Here is an 18,049-nt window from a genome sequence, read left to right as displayed (position 1 = left end):
TATCATGTTACACTTGATGTCCTTGATGTGTAAAGGTTACACAACTCCTGAATAGTACTGGAAAGCAGCAATGAGAAGTGTAATTATACAGATAAGTGTTGGTATAAATATACACATTATTTACATTTAGCATACACAGTGTACATAGGGCGGATTCATCATACAATAAAACAGCAATACACAAATTTTACCTTCAACTTCTGCCAAATGAAGTTAATTTTACCTATATTTTACACACAGGACGTTTTGAATGAGCACATGATGGCAGCCCATGGTCAGGAGGAAAGGAATTGTGCTCATAACTGAAAGGTTGCCGGTCCAATCCTGAGAAGAGCCAAGGGCTCTGGTGGGTTAAATGCAGAGTTCAAATTCACTATCAGTAATTGGTGTGTGTGTGCAAAAATTACTGACGTTCGAGAAATTGCGAACCTTATTTTGAAATATGAAACAGGAAGTCATCTCATTCGGGCCACCGCTGCGCTGCGCTGCACAGCAGCTGCACGCGCTCACTTCCAGTGTTTGACAAAACCTCCCCATTTAGACAGACAGAGCGGAGCGGAGCGAGCTGAACGTGTGCGGCGGTAATGGCTGCCAGGGAGAGGGAGGAAGACAACAAATGAACCCCCGGGAAACGAGCCAAAGGTGAGAACGAGAACATGTCAACACTGCGCTGCAGAGCCGCTGCCTCTTCCACATATTTGCACCTTTGTGTCGGCTGCTTTGGAAACTCTTGGCTTAGCAGGTGTTCGTGTATGTATGTGCGCGCGTGTGTGTGCGCGCGCGAGTGGGTTTGGAGGAATCTGCTTGATGACACACACACACACAAACACAAACACACACGCCGGACAATAAACTGTCATTAGCATGCACGCCTCCTCCAGGCTCCAGATACAGGTCCACTGTGAACTTGCCCGGGTTTTAATGACATAAGCCTGGTGCATGTTCGGCTGAGAGCCGGACTCTTTGTTAGCTGATGTTAACGGGATTGAGCTAACGTTAGCGCACCGACGAGACTGGGGCCAGGCCACTTAGCTGTTAGCTTGTTAGCCTGTTAGCCAATCAGCCAAGTGCATGTCTAATTATCCCCGTTAGCATGCTGGCTGCTATGACAGGAAGCTCCCACTTCCGACGTTCTGAATACGTTTAAATAAATCAAAATATGTCACTCTGTGGTTTCTCTACCTGGAAAAATTAAGTTTTATTATTAGTGCAGTGAATGTGTGTACAGTATGTACAGGGAGACAGGTGACAGTGAAGCTACAGCAGGCTATTCAAATGTTGCTGTAGCTCTGACTTGTGTTTTTATATAAACTGGTCTGTTGGCATTTAAACGACAGCCGTTAGTGTCCTTTAAACTTTAGATTAGAATCATTAACTGATAGAAAGATAAACATTTGCTGCTTAATAATAAAGCACTGCCATTGGAAATGGTCTGTATTGTTCGTCTATGAATGAGACATTTTGTTGACATACTGATGACTCATGTATATGTACATTAGGGCTACTTATTGACTTGAACTTTGAATATGAAATTTTGAATCAAACTTTTAAATTCACCTAAAATTATTATTAATATTTTTTGTTATTGAAATATCGTATAAACCAATGAATATAAATAAATAAATTCACCTATGTAGTGCACTTCCAGTCTCTTTGAAACAGGTAAAAAAAATTATTGTGGCACATTTGTTTGATTTGTAGTTGATGCACAATAAAGATATACGTGTATGATGAAAATAATTTCTTCAATTTCTAATTTCTCAGCATTAGAAGGGTCCAGTGTGTAGATTTTAGGAGGCTCTGTCAACAGAAGTTGACTACAATATTCAGAGAATGATCCTTTAATATCACTTTAAAAATCAAGAAACACTTCAGAACTGTTGTGTTCTCAATTCTCTTCCTCCACAGTTTCATCAGTGGGATTTAAGTAGTTTTGACATGCATGCCTTTATCCTGGATTATTCCAAATTCTATACATTGGTCCCTTCATGTTTTGATGATGTCATGTGATTTTGTATTTATTTATTTATAAGCAGTTGAATTACCTGCTTTTAAAACTAAGTAACAATTGTGTGTTTTGAGATGATGTGAACATTCAGGTACATTAGAGGTATGTGTATGTTGGTGTAAACTCTGTAGCTGTTTGTTTGGTTTCAAAACATTCTACTAAAAATTGAAAGTAAACTATTGAAAATAAGAGTTTTTCTCTTATGAGTTCAATGACGAGGTGAAACTGGTGAAGGAAAATATTAAAGGACCTTCATGTTCTCATCTTATAGTCATGTTTTTGTTGTTACCAAAGTTTCATGTTTTTTTCTTGTCCAGACTCTAATGGAGTTTTCAAACTTCTTTGTTTTTTAGGCGTTGTGTGAACAGCAGGTGTGTCCAGAACAGAATTCATGCTTTATTAAATGAAAACTCACTAGTGTGGATGTAGCCTTAGTGCTGATTTATTTAAGCTCTGCACTGCTGTGGATTTTAAATAAAAATAATGTATGAATTTAACATTGGAAACCAACATTTCAGTAACAATTTAAACCTTTTCCAGATAAAATATTGAAATGTGATTAAATTCAAAGATTTCCCAGTTTCTTTGCAAACTTTTGTATGAAATAGCAAAGTTTAGGTGCATTTTTAGCAAAATATAAACTTAAATAAGTAATAATTTGCATGATTATTTAAATAATAATCAGCCAATGCAGATTATATCAAAATGGCAAAAATGGCCCACATCACGTCCAATCCTGACTTTGTAACAATACTCACCGATGCTTTGCTGATTCCTTTAAATTCTCTCACTATTGGTTCAAGGTCAATCTGACATGGCCATGTTGTTTCTCCACAGTGAGGACTAGGATGGTAAGCAGTCAGCCGAAGTACGAGCTGATCCAGGAGGTGGGGCGCGGCAGTTACGGCGTGGTTTATGAGGCAGTGGTGAAACGTACGGGGGCCCGTGTGGCCGTGAAGAAGATCCGCTGCCACTCTCCAGAGAATGTGGAACTGGCCCTGCGGGAGTTCTGGGCCCTCAGCAGCATCCAAAGCCAGCACCCGAACGTCATCCACCTGGAGGAGTGTATCCTGCAGCGGGACCAGCTGGCCCAGAGAATGAACCATGGTTCCAGCTCCCCGCTCTACCTGGAGGTAAGGACAAGGACTTCACTTGATAGTAGTTCGATGTTACACAGGTGTATTGGTTTGGAGTTCTTAAAGTTGTTAAGTTTTGTTAAAGTTTAATTGGATGAGGTATCCCTATACCAAAGTCCATAGAGAAAATCACTTTCAAACTTGTGATTTTGTTACTTTGGTGTTTGAAGTCCTTCATTCAAATTTCACAGCAATTTCTGTGTCCCCACGGGCTAAAAACGCTGATTTTGTCAATGGACTTTGGTGTGGTAGAGAGAACAGTTTGCTAATTTCAGATTTTATTAGGGTGCTACTTTCATTAAGAGGCTAAGACCTTTTTTTCAGTTGGCAGACATGTTTTTCAACCATGTCTGAAGCTGGTTCAGTCAGCGCTGACAATGTGTCAATGTGTCAGTACTGAATTGTTTGTATTTGTCAACTCATGTTACTTAGCTGGTAAATGCATCCTGAGACACATAGTGTGCTTTCCGAGCAGGTGTGGCTTTGTAGTCATTTAGGAGGAACAACCAGTCTGTCAAGCAGTGAAGAATAACAGTGAGAAGATAAAATTAAATAATTATCATCCAAATCAAACAAAAACATTCTAGACGCCGATTATCACAGCTCTTGCAGTTCAAAACTATTTAAAAGCATTAAAAATATTTTTTTAATAGACTAATGTTCATTTAAAGGATAAGTTGAGTTCATGTTATGTGGAAAATAAACTTAAAACCCTCCAGAAACTTTCACTTTGCCCTTGACAACAAACATCAGATAACCTTATGTTATCTAATGGTGATCTGCCCATTCAACACACTCCAGTTATGGCATTGTTTCCGTCAGGGGTGGTTATATAAAATCTGGAGAGGTCCAGATAAAGAAAACTTTTTCAAACTGAGTTCTGGAACATCATGGTGTCTAACAAGTGGTGTTGGTAACCCTACCCCTAAGCATGATCGCTGGAGTAATGCTGCTCGGTGGCCAGTGAGAATGTGACAGAGCTTTTTTAAAACTATAATTCCTGCAAAATTCATCGTATTGTCCTAAAACTTCACGATGCGTTCAAGAAACCTTATAAATTTCATAATTTCAGCAAAGTAGGGCTGCAACTAATGATCATTTTCATACCTCATTTAATTGAGTACTCGCTTGGACCATAAACTGCCTGAAAAATCCTCAAAATTAACTTTTTTTTCTCCACGAACCAAAATTATTTGCCACCCCAAGGTCATAGATGCACCACAAAATGTTTACATTTTCTTGAACATTTTTCAGTTTAATAATTGAGTATTTGTGCTGATTCCTAGTCGGGAAGAACTGGAAGTTTTGTTTGGTTGGATCATTGTTGTTGGCTTCCATGTCAGGTTCGAGTAGGGGTGTGTGTGGGGTGAGGGTGGGTGGAGGACGTCCCTCCCCCATCAAAATGCCTGCAGCCTCTCAGACTCTGCCAGTTCTTGATTATAGCCTCTCAGCAACATGCAGAGCTATTGTCAAACCGTTCACTCAGTTTTTTTGCAATGCTAGCATTGGCCACTTTCCCAGAATCCCTTTATTCCAGCTCTCTACCCCCCGCTTCCCCCTATTGCTCTGTGGCGTTCCAGCACATGCTCACAGAATAACAAATGATAATAGAGCAGAATTATTTGACCACAAACTGGGATAATTTGCACCCATTCATTCTGTGTAGTGGATGCTTTGCCGATTGGCCTATTGAACACCCTGAGGACGTTTTACCAAAACCTGGGTTTTCTGCAAGGAATTGTTTAATACTCCAGATTCTGAATGGGCTTGGATTATCGGTCTGAGTCCAAACTGAACTCAACAGACTTTAGGTCTGACCCCTGACCTGAATCACTATAGTCACAACTTGTGCGCTCCAAAAGTTGGTATTTAATATGCTGTGTTTATATTTAACACAGATTTTTTCATCGGCCGGTTTTTTACAAATCAGGGCAGCCAATGGCCGAAATTGTATGCAAATGTTTTTTTTTTTTGGCCTGTTTCTTTAGCTGATTGTCTTTTCTTCCTCCTTTTTGATGAAGTAACACATGAAGTAAATATTAAATACAAGACACAGGTCATCAAAAAAACAATCACAAACATTTACTTTTGGATGAAAAAATTACGTTTCTTTAACCTTAGCAAGATTGGTCAACTTTTTGAGAACAAAAATGCATCATTTGTGAAAAAAAAAAACCCAGAGGTGAGAAAGGAATCCATCACTGTCCTTGAGACATGCTGTCTAAAACCACGTGCGGACTTGTGGCATGTAAACAAACACCTGAGTGAAATGAACACTACAACTGTCATCCCTATATTTAGACCACCAAACCACCCATTTCCTTGTAAAAAAAAAAAACATTCTTTCCTCTTCATCCGACATGTCAGACGTGTCTGATGCGTGTCTCAATGCTATTTTCTCCCTGAACAGTCTCATGTTCACAGCAAAGAGACGGCTAAAATGATTTTTTTTATCGTGATTTTTAAGTCAATATCCCTCAAAACAATGTCAGAAACACACTTTCTATACAGCTTTCAAAGTAAAATCACTTGTTTCAGTTGTTTTTTCAAGGCTTTTATTGTGAAATAGTCGGGGCATTTTGTTCACTTAAGAGGTCCATTAAATTGTTTTGTTTTGTTTTATTTTTCAAGAGGCAACCTAGTTTAAAACAGCCACTTCCTGTGCAGCAGCAGATGGTTATCATCATTCTTGGTCTTTTTCTTACGAGTGGTTACACACATTTCCTCCCTAAAGTTCCCTCTGTGCATAAGTTATAATTGAATTCTTTTCCCATCTTAAAATTACAGAAACAAATGATACATTTCTTGATTGTTTTAATACTTACAATTTTAGACAATTATGAAAAATGTCAATTCGTTTCCCAAACCTTAATGGAAGACATGAGTCAAATGTCGATTATCAAAACAGATGGCAATTTGTTTTGTAGTCAGTTACAAATAAATAAATTAGTTAATTAGTTTCATATTGAATTCATATTTGAATTTTCTTGATTAATTGATTCATTTTTCAGTCCGTGAAATGACAGAAAATGTTAAAAATATGTTGATCATTGTTTCCTGAACCTCAAAATAATGATGTTCTTAAATGTCTTGCTTTGTTTACAATATAAAATTATTCAGTTTTAATGATTTCTTTGTTACATGGAGCAGAAAAACCAGTGAATATTCACATTTAAGCAGCAGATAAATCAGAGTTTGGAATTCATTTAGTAATTGTCTAATCATTGATTAATTGTTGCAGCCCTATCCTTTTACTATGAAATTTCTCCAAATATTTCTCTATGAGCTCATTTGACCTTTGCCCTTTGTTTAATCTTGTCTTTCTCTCTCCGTGTGTCTGATGCAGCTGGTGGAGACTTCTCTTAAAGGCGAGATCACCTTTGACCCCTGCTGTGCCTACTACTTGTGGTTCGTCATGGACTTCTGTGACGGGGGTGACATGAACGCCTACCTTCTGTCCCGCAAGCCCAGTCGCAAGACCAACACCAGCTTCATGCTGCAGCTGGGCAGCGCCTTGGCCTTCCTGCACCGCAACCAGATCATACACCGCGACCTCAAACCGGACAACATCCTCATCTCCCAGGCCTGCACGCCGACCGGCTCATCCGAGCCCACACTAAAGGTGGCCGACTTCGGCCTGAGCAAAGTCTGCTCCACCTCTGGGCTCAACCCAGAGGAGCCGGCCAGTGTCAACAAGTGCTTCCTGTCCACGGCTTGTGGAACAGACTTCTACATGGCCCCAGAGGTTTGGGAGGGTCACTACACGGCCAAGGCGGATATCTTTGCCCTGGGGGTGATTATCTGGGCCATGGTGGAGCGCATCACGTTTGTGGATGTGGAAACTCAGAAGGAGCTGCTGGGGAGCTACGTGCAGCAGGGCACAGAGATTGTACCTCTAGGCGAGGCCCTGCTGGAGAACCCAAAGATGGAGCTGCTAATCCCCGCCAGGAAAAAGAGCATGAACAGCCACATGAAGCAGCTGATCAGGGAGATGTTGTCGGCCAACCCTCAGGAACGGCCCGACGCCTTTGAACTGGAGCTCAGACTGGTCCGTATTGCCTGCAGAGAGCTGGACTGGGACACGTGATGGACAGGGCGGCGGCGCCACAGACTCAGCCGATGAAGCACATGTAGACATCTCATCTGCTACTGTTGACCTCGATGGTTGCATCATGTTTTGTAACAAGGGAACAATAACTAGAGTAGTCATTCTTTGTGTCATGGCTTAAAACCTCATCCACTTTCCAAGTGCATACACTCTTCACTAGTTAGTTTTGTTTTCATAATGAAGAGGAGAAATGTGACAACTTCTGCTGCTCCTCACTGCAGCCAATGCTCAGGCTAATCACATCACAGCTTCCCCTTTTCCTCACAGAATCACTGGAGCGTGAGCAGAGAGCAGGACGACCCCAAACGTCCTATTATAAAGTTGAAAGTCTCACAGCGCTCTTCCATTATACTCTTCTAGCACTACTTGGCTCGACTCGTTTTTTGCTTTTCCATCAGTGAGGGTACCTGGTGCTTTTTTTTTTTATGGGACCTGCTCTGAAAAAATCCTGAAAATGTCTTAACCACCAATTTAGCAAGGACATTTCTAAAATGTATTTAACAGGAGTCTGGTGTATTTAGTGACATCACCGCCGAATCACAACCCGTTCAGCCGTATTTCAGTTCAGTGACTGTGTCAGACGGAGTCTGTGCTCCGGTCATGCATGAAGTACTGAACCATTCTGTGAGCAAATCTTTTTATTTAAGCTTGATGATTCAGTTACACCGAAAACGACTGCTTTGACTAGTTTGTGTCACTTCTAAAACAACGTCACAACAGTCTTGTGCAGCCGTGCTGTGAAGACCCCGTCCTCGTTGAGGAGGTGCTATGAACGACGTGACTGATACCAAGCCGAGTAGAGCCGAGTAGTGCTAGAACTGTGTAATGGGAAAGCGCCATACAGGTTTGTCTACACATACCCTCCTGGACTCGGTGCTAAGTCGTAACACATGCAATATGAGACACAATCCTGTGATTTTTACAGTCTACCTTTATCCAAAGGGACAATATTTAAACCTCAGTGTGTAGAATGTTGTGAAGCCACTCGCGGCTGTGACAGCTCTTGACTCTCAGAGGGATTTCTGCACTGGTCAACTCCACCAGCATCCACACTTGTGTCCAGATCCGACTCTGTTTTGGCATCAAATGCAGATATGCACTGAATGCTCAGGTAAAAACAAACACAACAGCGTGATGGTATTTGTAGACAAACTTGGCACGGACGGGGTCAGTCCTGCTCTGTGGTCTTTGAGTGGAAGAATATACTCAACTACAGTGGAGGAAAATAACTTGTTTTTTTTCCGTTGGTCATGTTGGGTGGAGGACGTTTTATCAGTCAGCGTCCGTCCTGCAAGTCCTTCTCGTGGCATTTGTACTCGGTCCCCGATGCAAACTCTAAGATAAGTGGATTAGTCTGAGACACACCCTTAACCACTAGAATGTATGATGGTTAAAGACCTTTGGCTGTAGAGAGCCTTAAAATAAAAGAGAACAGTCAAATGAGAGATTGTTGTGAGAACGAGAGCCAAGCTTAGAAATCTTTCACTGATTCAGCGAGCTCATGTTCAGGCTTTATTTTCATGGTTTTGGTCATTGCTCCCATTCATGATGACGATACTTGGGTTATTTTTGCTGAATGTATAAACTACAAATTTAAAATGTTAACTAAAGTAGGGCTGCAATCATAAATCGATACTAAATTAAGTCAACTTTATTTAACTGTTTTTTCAGTTGTTTAAATGTGAATATTTTCTAGTTTCTTTGCGCTATATAACAAAAAGGGTTAAAAAAGGTTTGGGAAACAGAATTTCTAATATTTTATGGACAAAATAATTAATCGATTAATGGTGAAAATAATCAAACGACCAATAGATTATGAAGGTAATCATTAGTTGCAGCCCTAAGCGAAATAACATTTCAGACTAAATGGCGTGTAGTGACAAATATACACAGAAACCTCTGCATTACACGATAAGAAAAAACCCTCAGCCTTTAGTTGGGATATTTCTCTAATGTGACCCTCATATGATTCTGAATGTGTTTGTGTTTTGTTGGAACAAAACAAGGCTTTTATTGACTGCCAGTGAGTCGAGTATTGAAAGTGAAACTTAACGCAAACTTGGACACAACAACACAACATGAAGGCTTAATTTATGCTCATATAGAAGCATTTTGCACAATGTACAGAGCTTTTTCACAGCTTTTCTAAAAGCTTAATTCTGTGTGGTATGTGCTCCATAAGCCTTCTCTTAAATATCATGATTATGTGGTAACACGTGACCTCAGAGCTTACATTTCTTGTTTGCAGCAGGTGGAACGCAAACATTCCCTGCAGTTGAGACAATTTCGTAATTTCGTAAAGCGACAGATGATGAAAAAAGCAGCCTTTTTAAATCGCTCCCCTTCCAGCACCAAGGTTCATAGAGAAAATCCACAATTTTACATTGTGCCTCACAGGACCTGTTCATCCACTGCTGCCGCCATCACTGAGTTTACTCTCCATGTCCCTGAAGGTTAATGCAATTAGATCTTATCTGATCCACAACTATGAAAATAAAGCCCAAATCACAGTAAATAATATCAAAAATAACAAACGGACAAGTTTCTATGTTGCCTGAACATAAATTGAATTATCTGAAAAGGTGAGCTGCTTAATTTAAAAAGGAGCAGTGACATGAATTTTCACTTCTGAGGCCATTTATACGTGACAGCACTTTGATTGTGGGGTTTTATATTTAGTCCCACTAAGTACAGTCGTATGGAGGAGCACCGTGAGGCTGGTCTGGTTGTGATAACCGCGTTGCTATTTGTTTATCTCACTAACACAATATCAGCCAACAGTCTACTTATGCGTGCGGCGTCTCTCACCTTCAGGGAAGAAACGATCGCACAATCCTCCACGGGCCAAATCATCCCATTTTCTTTCATTTTTTTATTTATTTATTTCCTTCTTTGACACACAATACAGTTGTGTTTAACTTGATCTCCTTTGACTGTGTCACTGCTCCTGGTTTCCTCAGGCTCTGGATCTTACAGTAATCCCTTTCTTCATGCTTCCGACAGGCTAATTCTAAGCCTATTAAGTTGTTGCAGCACTTGGCAGAGGATCAGGCCATGGACTCGCTTTTTCTTTTTTCTTTCTTTTTTTTGGTTGCCTTTCAGTTCGTACATAAATTGTGCACTTTTGCAAATTTGAGAAACACCAGAAAAACCAAACAATCTTGGCTTCTTGGCTGCACTCAAACTCTGGCAGAAGATCAAATTTCCCTGGACTCGTTGCCAACATGTGTCTGAAATACCTCCTTAAATTCTCCCTGTGGCTGTAATCGTTTTTATTTCCTGTCATGATGCGATTAGGATTTGCCTTATTTCACAGAAAGTCGATGCTTTCTTTTTGACACTAGAGTGGCCTCGTGGATGTCGCGCTCCAAAACACAAAATTGGCAGAGGTTGTATTTGAGACACCCCCCCCCCCCCATGTTTTACCGACTCGACAAAGTACTTTGAAACCACAAATTTCAAAAAACACTTGCCTTTATTACAGGACGTCTACGCTGCTGTTCAGCTTCAAGAATGTTTGCATTTGTGGCTTCTTTTCTTTTTCTTAATACGTGAGCAGCAAAGTTTGGACTTAAAGTAGGTCACCCATATCCTCAGAGCAGAGCATGATGGGTAGAGCCACTTCCAGCTAGAACTCTACCTTGTACCGTTTCGAACCAGAAGGGTGGGCACTTGGTTTCTTTTTGAGGTTTGCCAAACAAATACTACGTCTCTGGTTTCATGAGATTTCACCCTTTTTTGATTTTTGTTGAATTATTGAATCATTTTGCACATGTGTAAATACTGTATAGGACGAACAAGGCTTGATGTACATTGATTTTTGAGTGGACTTGCTCTGTTTTTAAGAGCGCGACTCGTTTGTAAATTGCTGTGATGGATTCAGTTTTCCTTCCGCTCGTCATCGCCGCGCTTCAGTTTTACGTCAATCATCGGAAAGATGTGATCTGTTCACAGGGTAAATGTCAAGTGTGCTAGTGATAACTGTGTGTTTTGCATTTGGACTATTGTTTGTGGTTTTTGTGTAAGCTAAGTTAAGCTGGTATTCATCTTGTCTGGTACTGGACTATCAGGAAATGGAACTGGATTCTTCATTTAAAACCCACCTCTGTATGTAAGACCTGATCCAGGACCGTCATACAATGAACCTGGCACTTGGACATTTCAGTCACTGTGTGGCTCATTAAGTTTGTTACATTAAAAATGTTGAAAATAAGAACTCCACTGATCAACTGGTTTGTTTTTTGTAACGTGTGATTGAGCTCATGCCAGGTTCCAGTCCAGTTCTAGTCCAGTTCCAGTCCCCACCAGGTTGAGGGCTGGGGTATCCCTGGGAAAGGTACCCAATTCGTTCTAGTCCCTGACTGGCATAAAAATCTTAAAATATCTCTTTGTGAGACATACATTTTGACATATGTCCATTTTTGACATTTGGTTCTGTGTGGAGAGTTCACTGCAACTGTTTAACCACCTTTTCAGTCCAGTTGGTGAAACAATATTGTTTTAGTCCATAAGAAATGGTGAAGAAGAAAAAAAAAAAAGACAGTAACCATGGAAACGTACTCTTGGTTGTATTTTGTTTTTTAAGGAGGTCTGCCGGCAACCATACGTGGACAACCCTTCACTCAGATGAGTCTGGATGAGTCCCAAAACCAAGTAGCTCATAGCATGTCTCCTTTTGTCCAACCTCCACATCAGGTAAACTGTGCAACCCATGGCTAAGTGGAAAGGAAGCTGGGTTGCCAGGTCGAATCCCTGCCAGGTCAAGAGGGCTGGGGGTCTTAAGCAAGGTACCCAACACCCATTGCTCCCCAGGTGTTGCTCAGTGGCTTCGATAAGTCAGTTAAAAGATGTTCAAAGTACAACCCTGATTTGCTGATGTCGGACACTAGGACTCTGTCTTATCTCTTTGTTTGTCTTTAAATAATATTGTGTCCCACATTCCCAAACAAAACATGACATTACATTTATTATTATTATTATTATTATTATTATTATAACATTGTTCTCATGTGATATTTAACAGTATCTGTTAAGAGTCAATTAAACTCAAACATTAAACACAAATCCTGATTATATCTTCCGTCCTAATCAGAATTGGTGTTAATTCAACACTTTTTGTATACATTTCACGCCGCAAAATTGACTTTGTAGAAGAAGAAAGTGAACGATGATCACATGGTCCCTTTTGAGGCGTAACAGGTTCATGTTCCCACATGTTAAATTTCACTATTATTCTTTATTTTGCTACTTCTCTTTCTGTGTAAACTCAAAGTTCCGCCCCCTGCTTATAGTTCCTCCCCCTCTTGATATTTTCCTTGGTGCTGCATTGCACTGTGGGTAATTGTGATGATTCATTTCACCTGCTGGTCACAGCTGCCTTCAGAGACATGTGTCCTGGCCTTTGTTCTGTGTGACGTCTTGTGACGCTGAAGGACTTCATCATGTGGAAACGAGGTGGGACAATGTTTCCTCTGAATTATCAACAACGTGTCGTCGTTTGAGTTAATGATTTAACTCTTGTTTGTTACCCTTTCTCTGACGCAGTTGACAGTTCTCAGTCCAGCAGAGAGATGATGTCAAAGGTCTGTCCACTTTCTGTTGCGGGTTAAATGATATGATGTGATCTGATGGATTGTTTTGCTCTGATGTCGCCACAGAAATCAACTCTTCAGATTTTACCCTGCACCGTGTCACAGCTTCTGTCTGCCTCTCACGTCGGCAGTGGTAACTTTGTAATCGGTGACTGTGAACTCTTCCAGGTATGAGGAAAAAGAAAATCATACAATATTCATAAAATATGACTTTTATGTACAAATGACCGTTTTATTTGTAATTTGTATACATTTACAAATCTGTTCATCAACTCTTTTTCGTTTTAATTATCTGAGTTTATATTTGACATAGTCAAGGCAAAAACAAATAAATAAATTTACATTGTTGGTTTAGATTAAGGTCTTTCAAAATAATCCCAACTTTAATCCAGTGTTTCCTAGAGAGTGGGTCGAGACCCACAGGTGAATTTGTTGGGGTCCCCACACTCGCTAAATCCATGATGTATTAGCTCAAGACTCGACAACTGTAATGCACTTTATGTTGGTCTTGGCTGGTTTTCCTCTTTTGCGCCTCCAGCTGGTTCAAAATGAAGCTGCTCACTTTTTTTTAACAAATATCCAAAGGTGCGAACACGTCCCTGCCGTTTTTTTAGAACTCCATTGGCTGCTGGTTAATTTTCAGAATTGATTTTACTCTTTAAATTTAAAGCCATCAACAGCCTCGATTTTAAATGTGAAAATGAAAGGGTTTTTACGCTCATCAGGTCAGCGGAAGCCGCGGCGACAGCAAAAGGAGAAAACGCAACAGCATCAAAAGATGGCAAAAGCAGTAAACGTCAAGACGGCAGAAGCAGAAAAAGTGACGACAACAAAAGACGGCAAAAGCAGAGATGACAGAAGCAGAAAACGCGACAAAGTCAAAAGATGGCAAAAGCAAAAAACGTCAAGACGGCAGAAGCAGAAAAAGTGACGACAACAAAAGACGGCAAAAGCAGAGATGACAGAAGCAGAAAACGCGACAAAGTCAAAAGATGGCAAAAGCAAAAAACGTCAAGACGGCAGAAGCAGAAAAAGTGACGACAAAAGCAGAAAACGGCAGAAGCAGAAAAAGTGACGACAACAAAAGACGACAAAAGCAGAAAACGCGACAACGTCAAAAGACGGCAAAAGCAGAAAATGCGACAATGTCAAAACGCGACAACGTCAAAAGATGGCAAAAGCAGAAAACACGACAACGGCAAAAGACGGCAAAAGTAGAAAACGTGACAACGGCAAAAGCAGAAAACACGACAACGTGTCATGTCAGGAGCTGAAAACGCGACAACTCTTTGTTTTTGTGTCCTTTTTGTGGTGGTGATTTGCACTTCAGGGCCACCGTACATATTTATTTAGAATGGCTTTTAAGACTACGTAGCACATTGACAGTTTCCCTCTTTTCTCAATTATACATTTTCAAATTTTATTGATTCTCATGATGTTGGTTTTTCTTACAGTTCTATTGTCCTTTTTACTCCTGTTAACTTATTGAGTGTTTTTAATTCTTTCTTTTTTTTTATACCTTGCAGATATTGTAAAGTGCTATATGAACATTGATTGATTTTAGAAAACTTCACGTGAAGGACAGGGTTTTAATTTGTCGCTATTTCATGCAACTTACCTTCAAAAAAACCTGAACTACTTTATAAGTAAACATTTTCAGCCTTCATTTGCAGGCATGCACTCGTCCTACAGTGCGTCTCATCATTAAATATCTGACGTTCTCTCTGCTGCTGCAGGTGTCTGTCGTGGGCGTCGTCCGAGGATTCGCTCCGTTCGTGACCTTCATGGAGTTCTCCGTGGACGACATGACCGCTCCTCCGGTCAAAGTCAAGCAGTGGGTGAACTCGGAGGCCAGTGTGCATCATCATCATCATCATAATCATCAGCTCGCTCTGTTCACGGCTTCACAAATGAAAACCCCGCACACAAATGATGCTGGTTTTTAAAATTGTCCTTCTTGCAGGACTGTGCGATGGTGAGCGTCGCTTCTCCTGGATCGTACGTGAAGGTTACAGGGAGTCTGCGCAACTTCAACGTAGGTAAGCGCACAAGAAATCGCTCCTCGCCGAAGGTTCCTCACTAACTCGGCTTTTATTTTTCTATTAGGGTCAAAGGTCACTACTGGCAATGAACATCCGTTGCATCAAGGACCTGAATGAGATCACGTCCCACATGTTGGAGGTGATTCAGGCCCATATGAAGCTTCCAGTGAAGGTGAACACAAACGTTCCAATACGATTTGTTTTTCTCCGCTTTTTGGAATGTGTCCTTTTTGAAGTAGCTCAGACTTTGTTGACTCGTCATGCGTCCTTCAGAGTCTGTCCCAAACTAAATCTGACTTTATAACAGTTTGATTTTAGTTTTTATTTCATCAAATATTCTAACCTTGGTGGTGACATAATATTCTATCTTGAGGTTGTAAGAAAACACTGTATCTTAACGTTTGTTGTTGTTGTTGTTGTTGTTGTTGTTGACGCAGTTTTCTTGTCGTTAACGCAGGAGTTTGACGTGAACATGAACTCTCTGGTCTCACAGTCTGGACGCTTTGTCCAAAGTATGTCCACCATCCAGGACCAGGTCAGTGGATTTAAATGATTTCAGGACTGGAAAAAACCAAACCTCAGGTTGGAGAAAACAAATGTTTTTACTTAATTTTACATTAAAGGGGGAATTCAAGGATTTTTAAAACCTGACTAAGTGATTGGCATGATTTCATGTCTGATACTGAGATCACAGTCATTTCTTTTGTCATTTCAAACTGTTTCAAAGACATAATTCTCCATCTGTTACTCATTTAGTTTTGTTTTTTTGTCTGTGCAAAATGAAGTTTAGGATTTTTGCAAGTTATCAGATTTTACTGATATGTGATCCAGTGATTTGGATCAGTATCAGACCAAAAATGATATTGAGTATCATATAACTGACGAACTTAGACAATTAGAACTATTAGGTAAAAGTTGGTCTGAATGTTTTCTGTTCTCGATCCGTTTTTTTTTTTTTTTTTTTTTAAACAGTTATAGAATCTCGTACAGCTATTTTTTTTATTATTTTTTTTTTCAGTTGATTCAAGTCAAAGTTAATAAAATGAATCCCTCACTTTTATTTAAATTGTCCTGATTATAGTAGTATTTTTGAACCGACCCATGCATGAAAATGATTAATGATTTTTGAAAAAAATATTAATGAAACAATTGGCATCACTTTATCTGGCAGGTAAAGTTTTCTATTGTAGTCTTTGGGGAAATGGTAGAGTTTGTCTTTCCATGCACATAAGGCTGATATCCTGCCCCCTGGTGGCTGATTTAGTCATAGAGCGAGGCCTTCACGAGTAAGACTTGCCCTTTGTGTCTGAAGTTGTTCATTTAAATATAAATAATGTATGATCGTGATTGTGACACCAGGACATTAACGCAGTGATCATCTGCCACTGGTTGGACACAAATGTCTCGCTTCTCGTCTCAGGTCATCCATGTGATCAGAACGTTCCCCGACCAAACCGTTGGCATCAGTTTTGACGACCTGAGGACGGAGGTGAACCATATCGCCGTGGCAGACATCAGGTACCCGCTCACCTTGGAATAATTCCACATAAAAACTTCTATTCAGAGTCCAGACCTTAAGCTCACTGAGAATCCTTGGGGCTTTGCTGGAGCAGATGTTTACATGAAGCATGACAACAAAGATCTTAGTTAAAAAGGAATCCAAAGAAATCATGGAACCAGGATCTGTGTATGAAGATGAAAAGAGTGTAGAACATAATTGAAAGAGTTTTGTCCTTGTGTCTGTGCAGATCATCGCTGGCTTTTCTTTTAAACGAAGGCCACGTCTTCACGACCATCGATGAGTATCACTACAAGACGACACTTTGAACCATTTTGGTGAAACCTGGAAGGCAGATGGTCGGCAGTATATTTTCTCTTTAATGTATTTATCATTTACTCAAACCAATAGAATTATGTGCTATGAAAAAACTTAGTAGTTCATGCCTGTGATGGGTTACTCAGTTATTTGACCCAGTTTATTTATGATGCTGGTTTGTGTGGACACTTGAATACTGCCTATAAAGATCATCAAATGATGTATAATCTTGCCTTTTTTCTTTAAATTATGTAACCTGTTTTAGGATATGTTTAACCCCTTTATTTTGCTCTTAAGACGGACTTTCTGAAGTCTGTAAACCACTTGCTCTCCAGCACCAAATCTCATAGAGAAAATCATCGTTTTTAGCTCGCAGGGACACAGGAGCTGCTGTCCACCGCTCCCACGTTTGGTACGTTTGTGTCACTTTGGACAATCTCGACAAAGAAATTCCAAACATAAAAATAACACGTTTGAATTCACTGATGGATGCAGCAGTGGATCAACAACTCCTGTGTCCCTGTGATGTAAAATCACTGATTTTCTCTATAAACTTCAGTTTCTTTGTTGGACGGGAAAATAAAACATTATTTCCATTTCCTTGTCACATTTTTTGTTAGTGAGTAACCTGTGGTTGGGTTTATACACAAAAAGAAAAACAATTAGTGACAGTTTGACTCAAATATTGATGAACTATGTCACTTTAGAAATGTTTGTACATGGGTTCAGACCTGAGTCAAACGTTTGGACACAATTCTGTTCAATGAACAGCATAATGGTAACATTCTGTCGTATAATGGAGTTTGTTTTGTTTTTTTTGCTTATTCCTGGTAATAAGCAACAAGTAAAAATAAGCTGATTGGACCTGATTTCTGCTTCCCATCAGCCATGTTTCCACAATGTGTGGGTTATTGTTTGTGATTTAATGTGATGTTCAGGATCATTTTCCCTGTAGTTTCTGCTGAACTTGAGCTGGCAGAGAGCCGCGCTGCTGCTGTTCTTCTGTCAGATAAACATTGGATTTAATTTGACTCTGGATGATGGTGAAGCTCCCAGAGGCAAAGAAGGCGGAAAAAAAAACCCCGATGCCAAGTCCTGACGTTGACTCTGCTGGACTTTAAATTTCAAGTTTCCCGACAGTTTTTCTGCCTGTGGACCGACGAGTATCTGAACTCTGACGTTGACCTTTGACCTTTTCCAGCCTCATAAACATCAACAACTGTTTATCTCTTTAAGAGTCGGTGTTGGTTTTTCTAACCCACGCCTCCATGTTTCAGTGGTTTTCATCACTTTCTTAAATGCAATCACTTATTTAAAACAATGTAAATAAGTCACCGCGTCATTTTGC

General features: G+C 40.1%; 2 protein-coding genes across 2 annotated transcripts; both read left to right on the top strand.

The window, feature by feature from the left end:
• The first annotated feature begins 478 nt into the window (after nucleotides 1–478).
• pdik1l (PDLIM1 interacting kinase 1 like) lies at nucleotides 479–11,473 on the top strand. Its single transcript, XM_058619871.1, has 3 exons — nucleotides 479–642; nucleotides 2,846–3,141; nucleotides 6,491–11,473. Exons 2-3 carry the CDS (start codon nucleotides 2,857–2,859, stop codon nucleotides 7,229–7,231), a joined length of 1,026 nt encoding a protein of 341 aa, XP_058475854.1. The 5' UTR covers nucleotides 479–642; nucleotides 2,846–2,856; the 3' UTR covers nucleotides 7,232–11,473.
• A 1,079-nt stretch (nucleotides 11,474–12,552) lies between these two features.
• On the top strand, nucleotides 12,553–16,943 carry LOC131447858 (replication protein A 32 kDa subunit-like). Its single transcript, XM_058619940.1, has 9 exons — nucleotides 12,553–12,706; nucleotides 12,797–12,834; nucleotides 12,910–13,011; nucleotides 14,580–14,693; nucleotides 14,807–14,878; nucleotides 14,950–15,057; nucleotides 15,343–15,420; nucleotides 16,306–16,403; nucleotides 16,634–16,943. The coding sequence occupies exons 1-9, from the start codon at nucleotides 12,694–12,696 to the stop codon at nucleotides 16,710–16,712; spliced, it is 702 nt and encodes a 233-aa protein (XP_058475923.1). The 5' UTR covers nucleotides 12,553–12,693; the 3' UTR covers nucleotides 16,713–16,943.
• Nucleotides 16,944–18,049: the final 1,106 nt, after the last annotated feature.

Source organism: Solea solea, chromosome 20 (assembly GCF_958295425.1).
Source record: "Solea solea chromosome 20, fSolSol10.1, whole genome shotgun sequence".
In the NCBI taxonomy this organism is placed as follows: domain Eukaryota; kingdom Metazoa; phylum Chordata; class Actinopteri; order Pleuronectiformes; family Soleidae; genus Solea; species Solea solea.
This window is presented reverse-complemented; position numbering and strand designations above follow the sequence as displayed.

Excerpts from the sequence above, each read along its gene's own strand:
- pdik1l (XM_058619871.1), top strand. The coding sequence starts at position 2,857 with ATGGTAAGCAGTCAGCCGAAGTACGAGCTGATCCAGGAGGTGGGGCGC. Across the intron at positions 3,142-6,490 it reads GCTCCCCGCTCTACCTGGAG|CTGGTGGAGACTTCTCTTAA; the intron begins GTAAGGACAAGG and ends TGTCTGATGCAG.
- LOC131447858 (XM_058619940.1), top strand. Across the intron at positions 13,012-14,579 it reads GTGACTGTGAACTCTTCCAG|GTGTCTGTCGTGGGCGTCGT; the intron begins GTATGAGGAAAA and ends CTGCTGCTGCAG. Across the intron at positions 15,421-16,305 it reads TGTCCACCATCCAGGACCAG|GTCATCCATGTGATCAGAAC; the intron begins GTCAGTGGATTT and ends TTCTCGTCTCAG.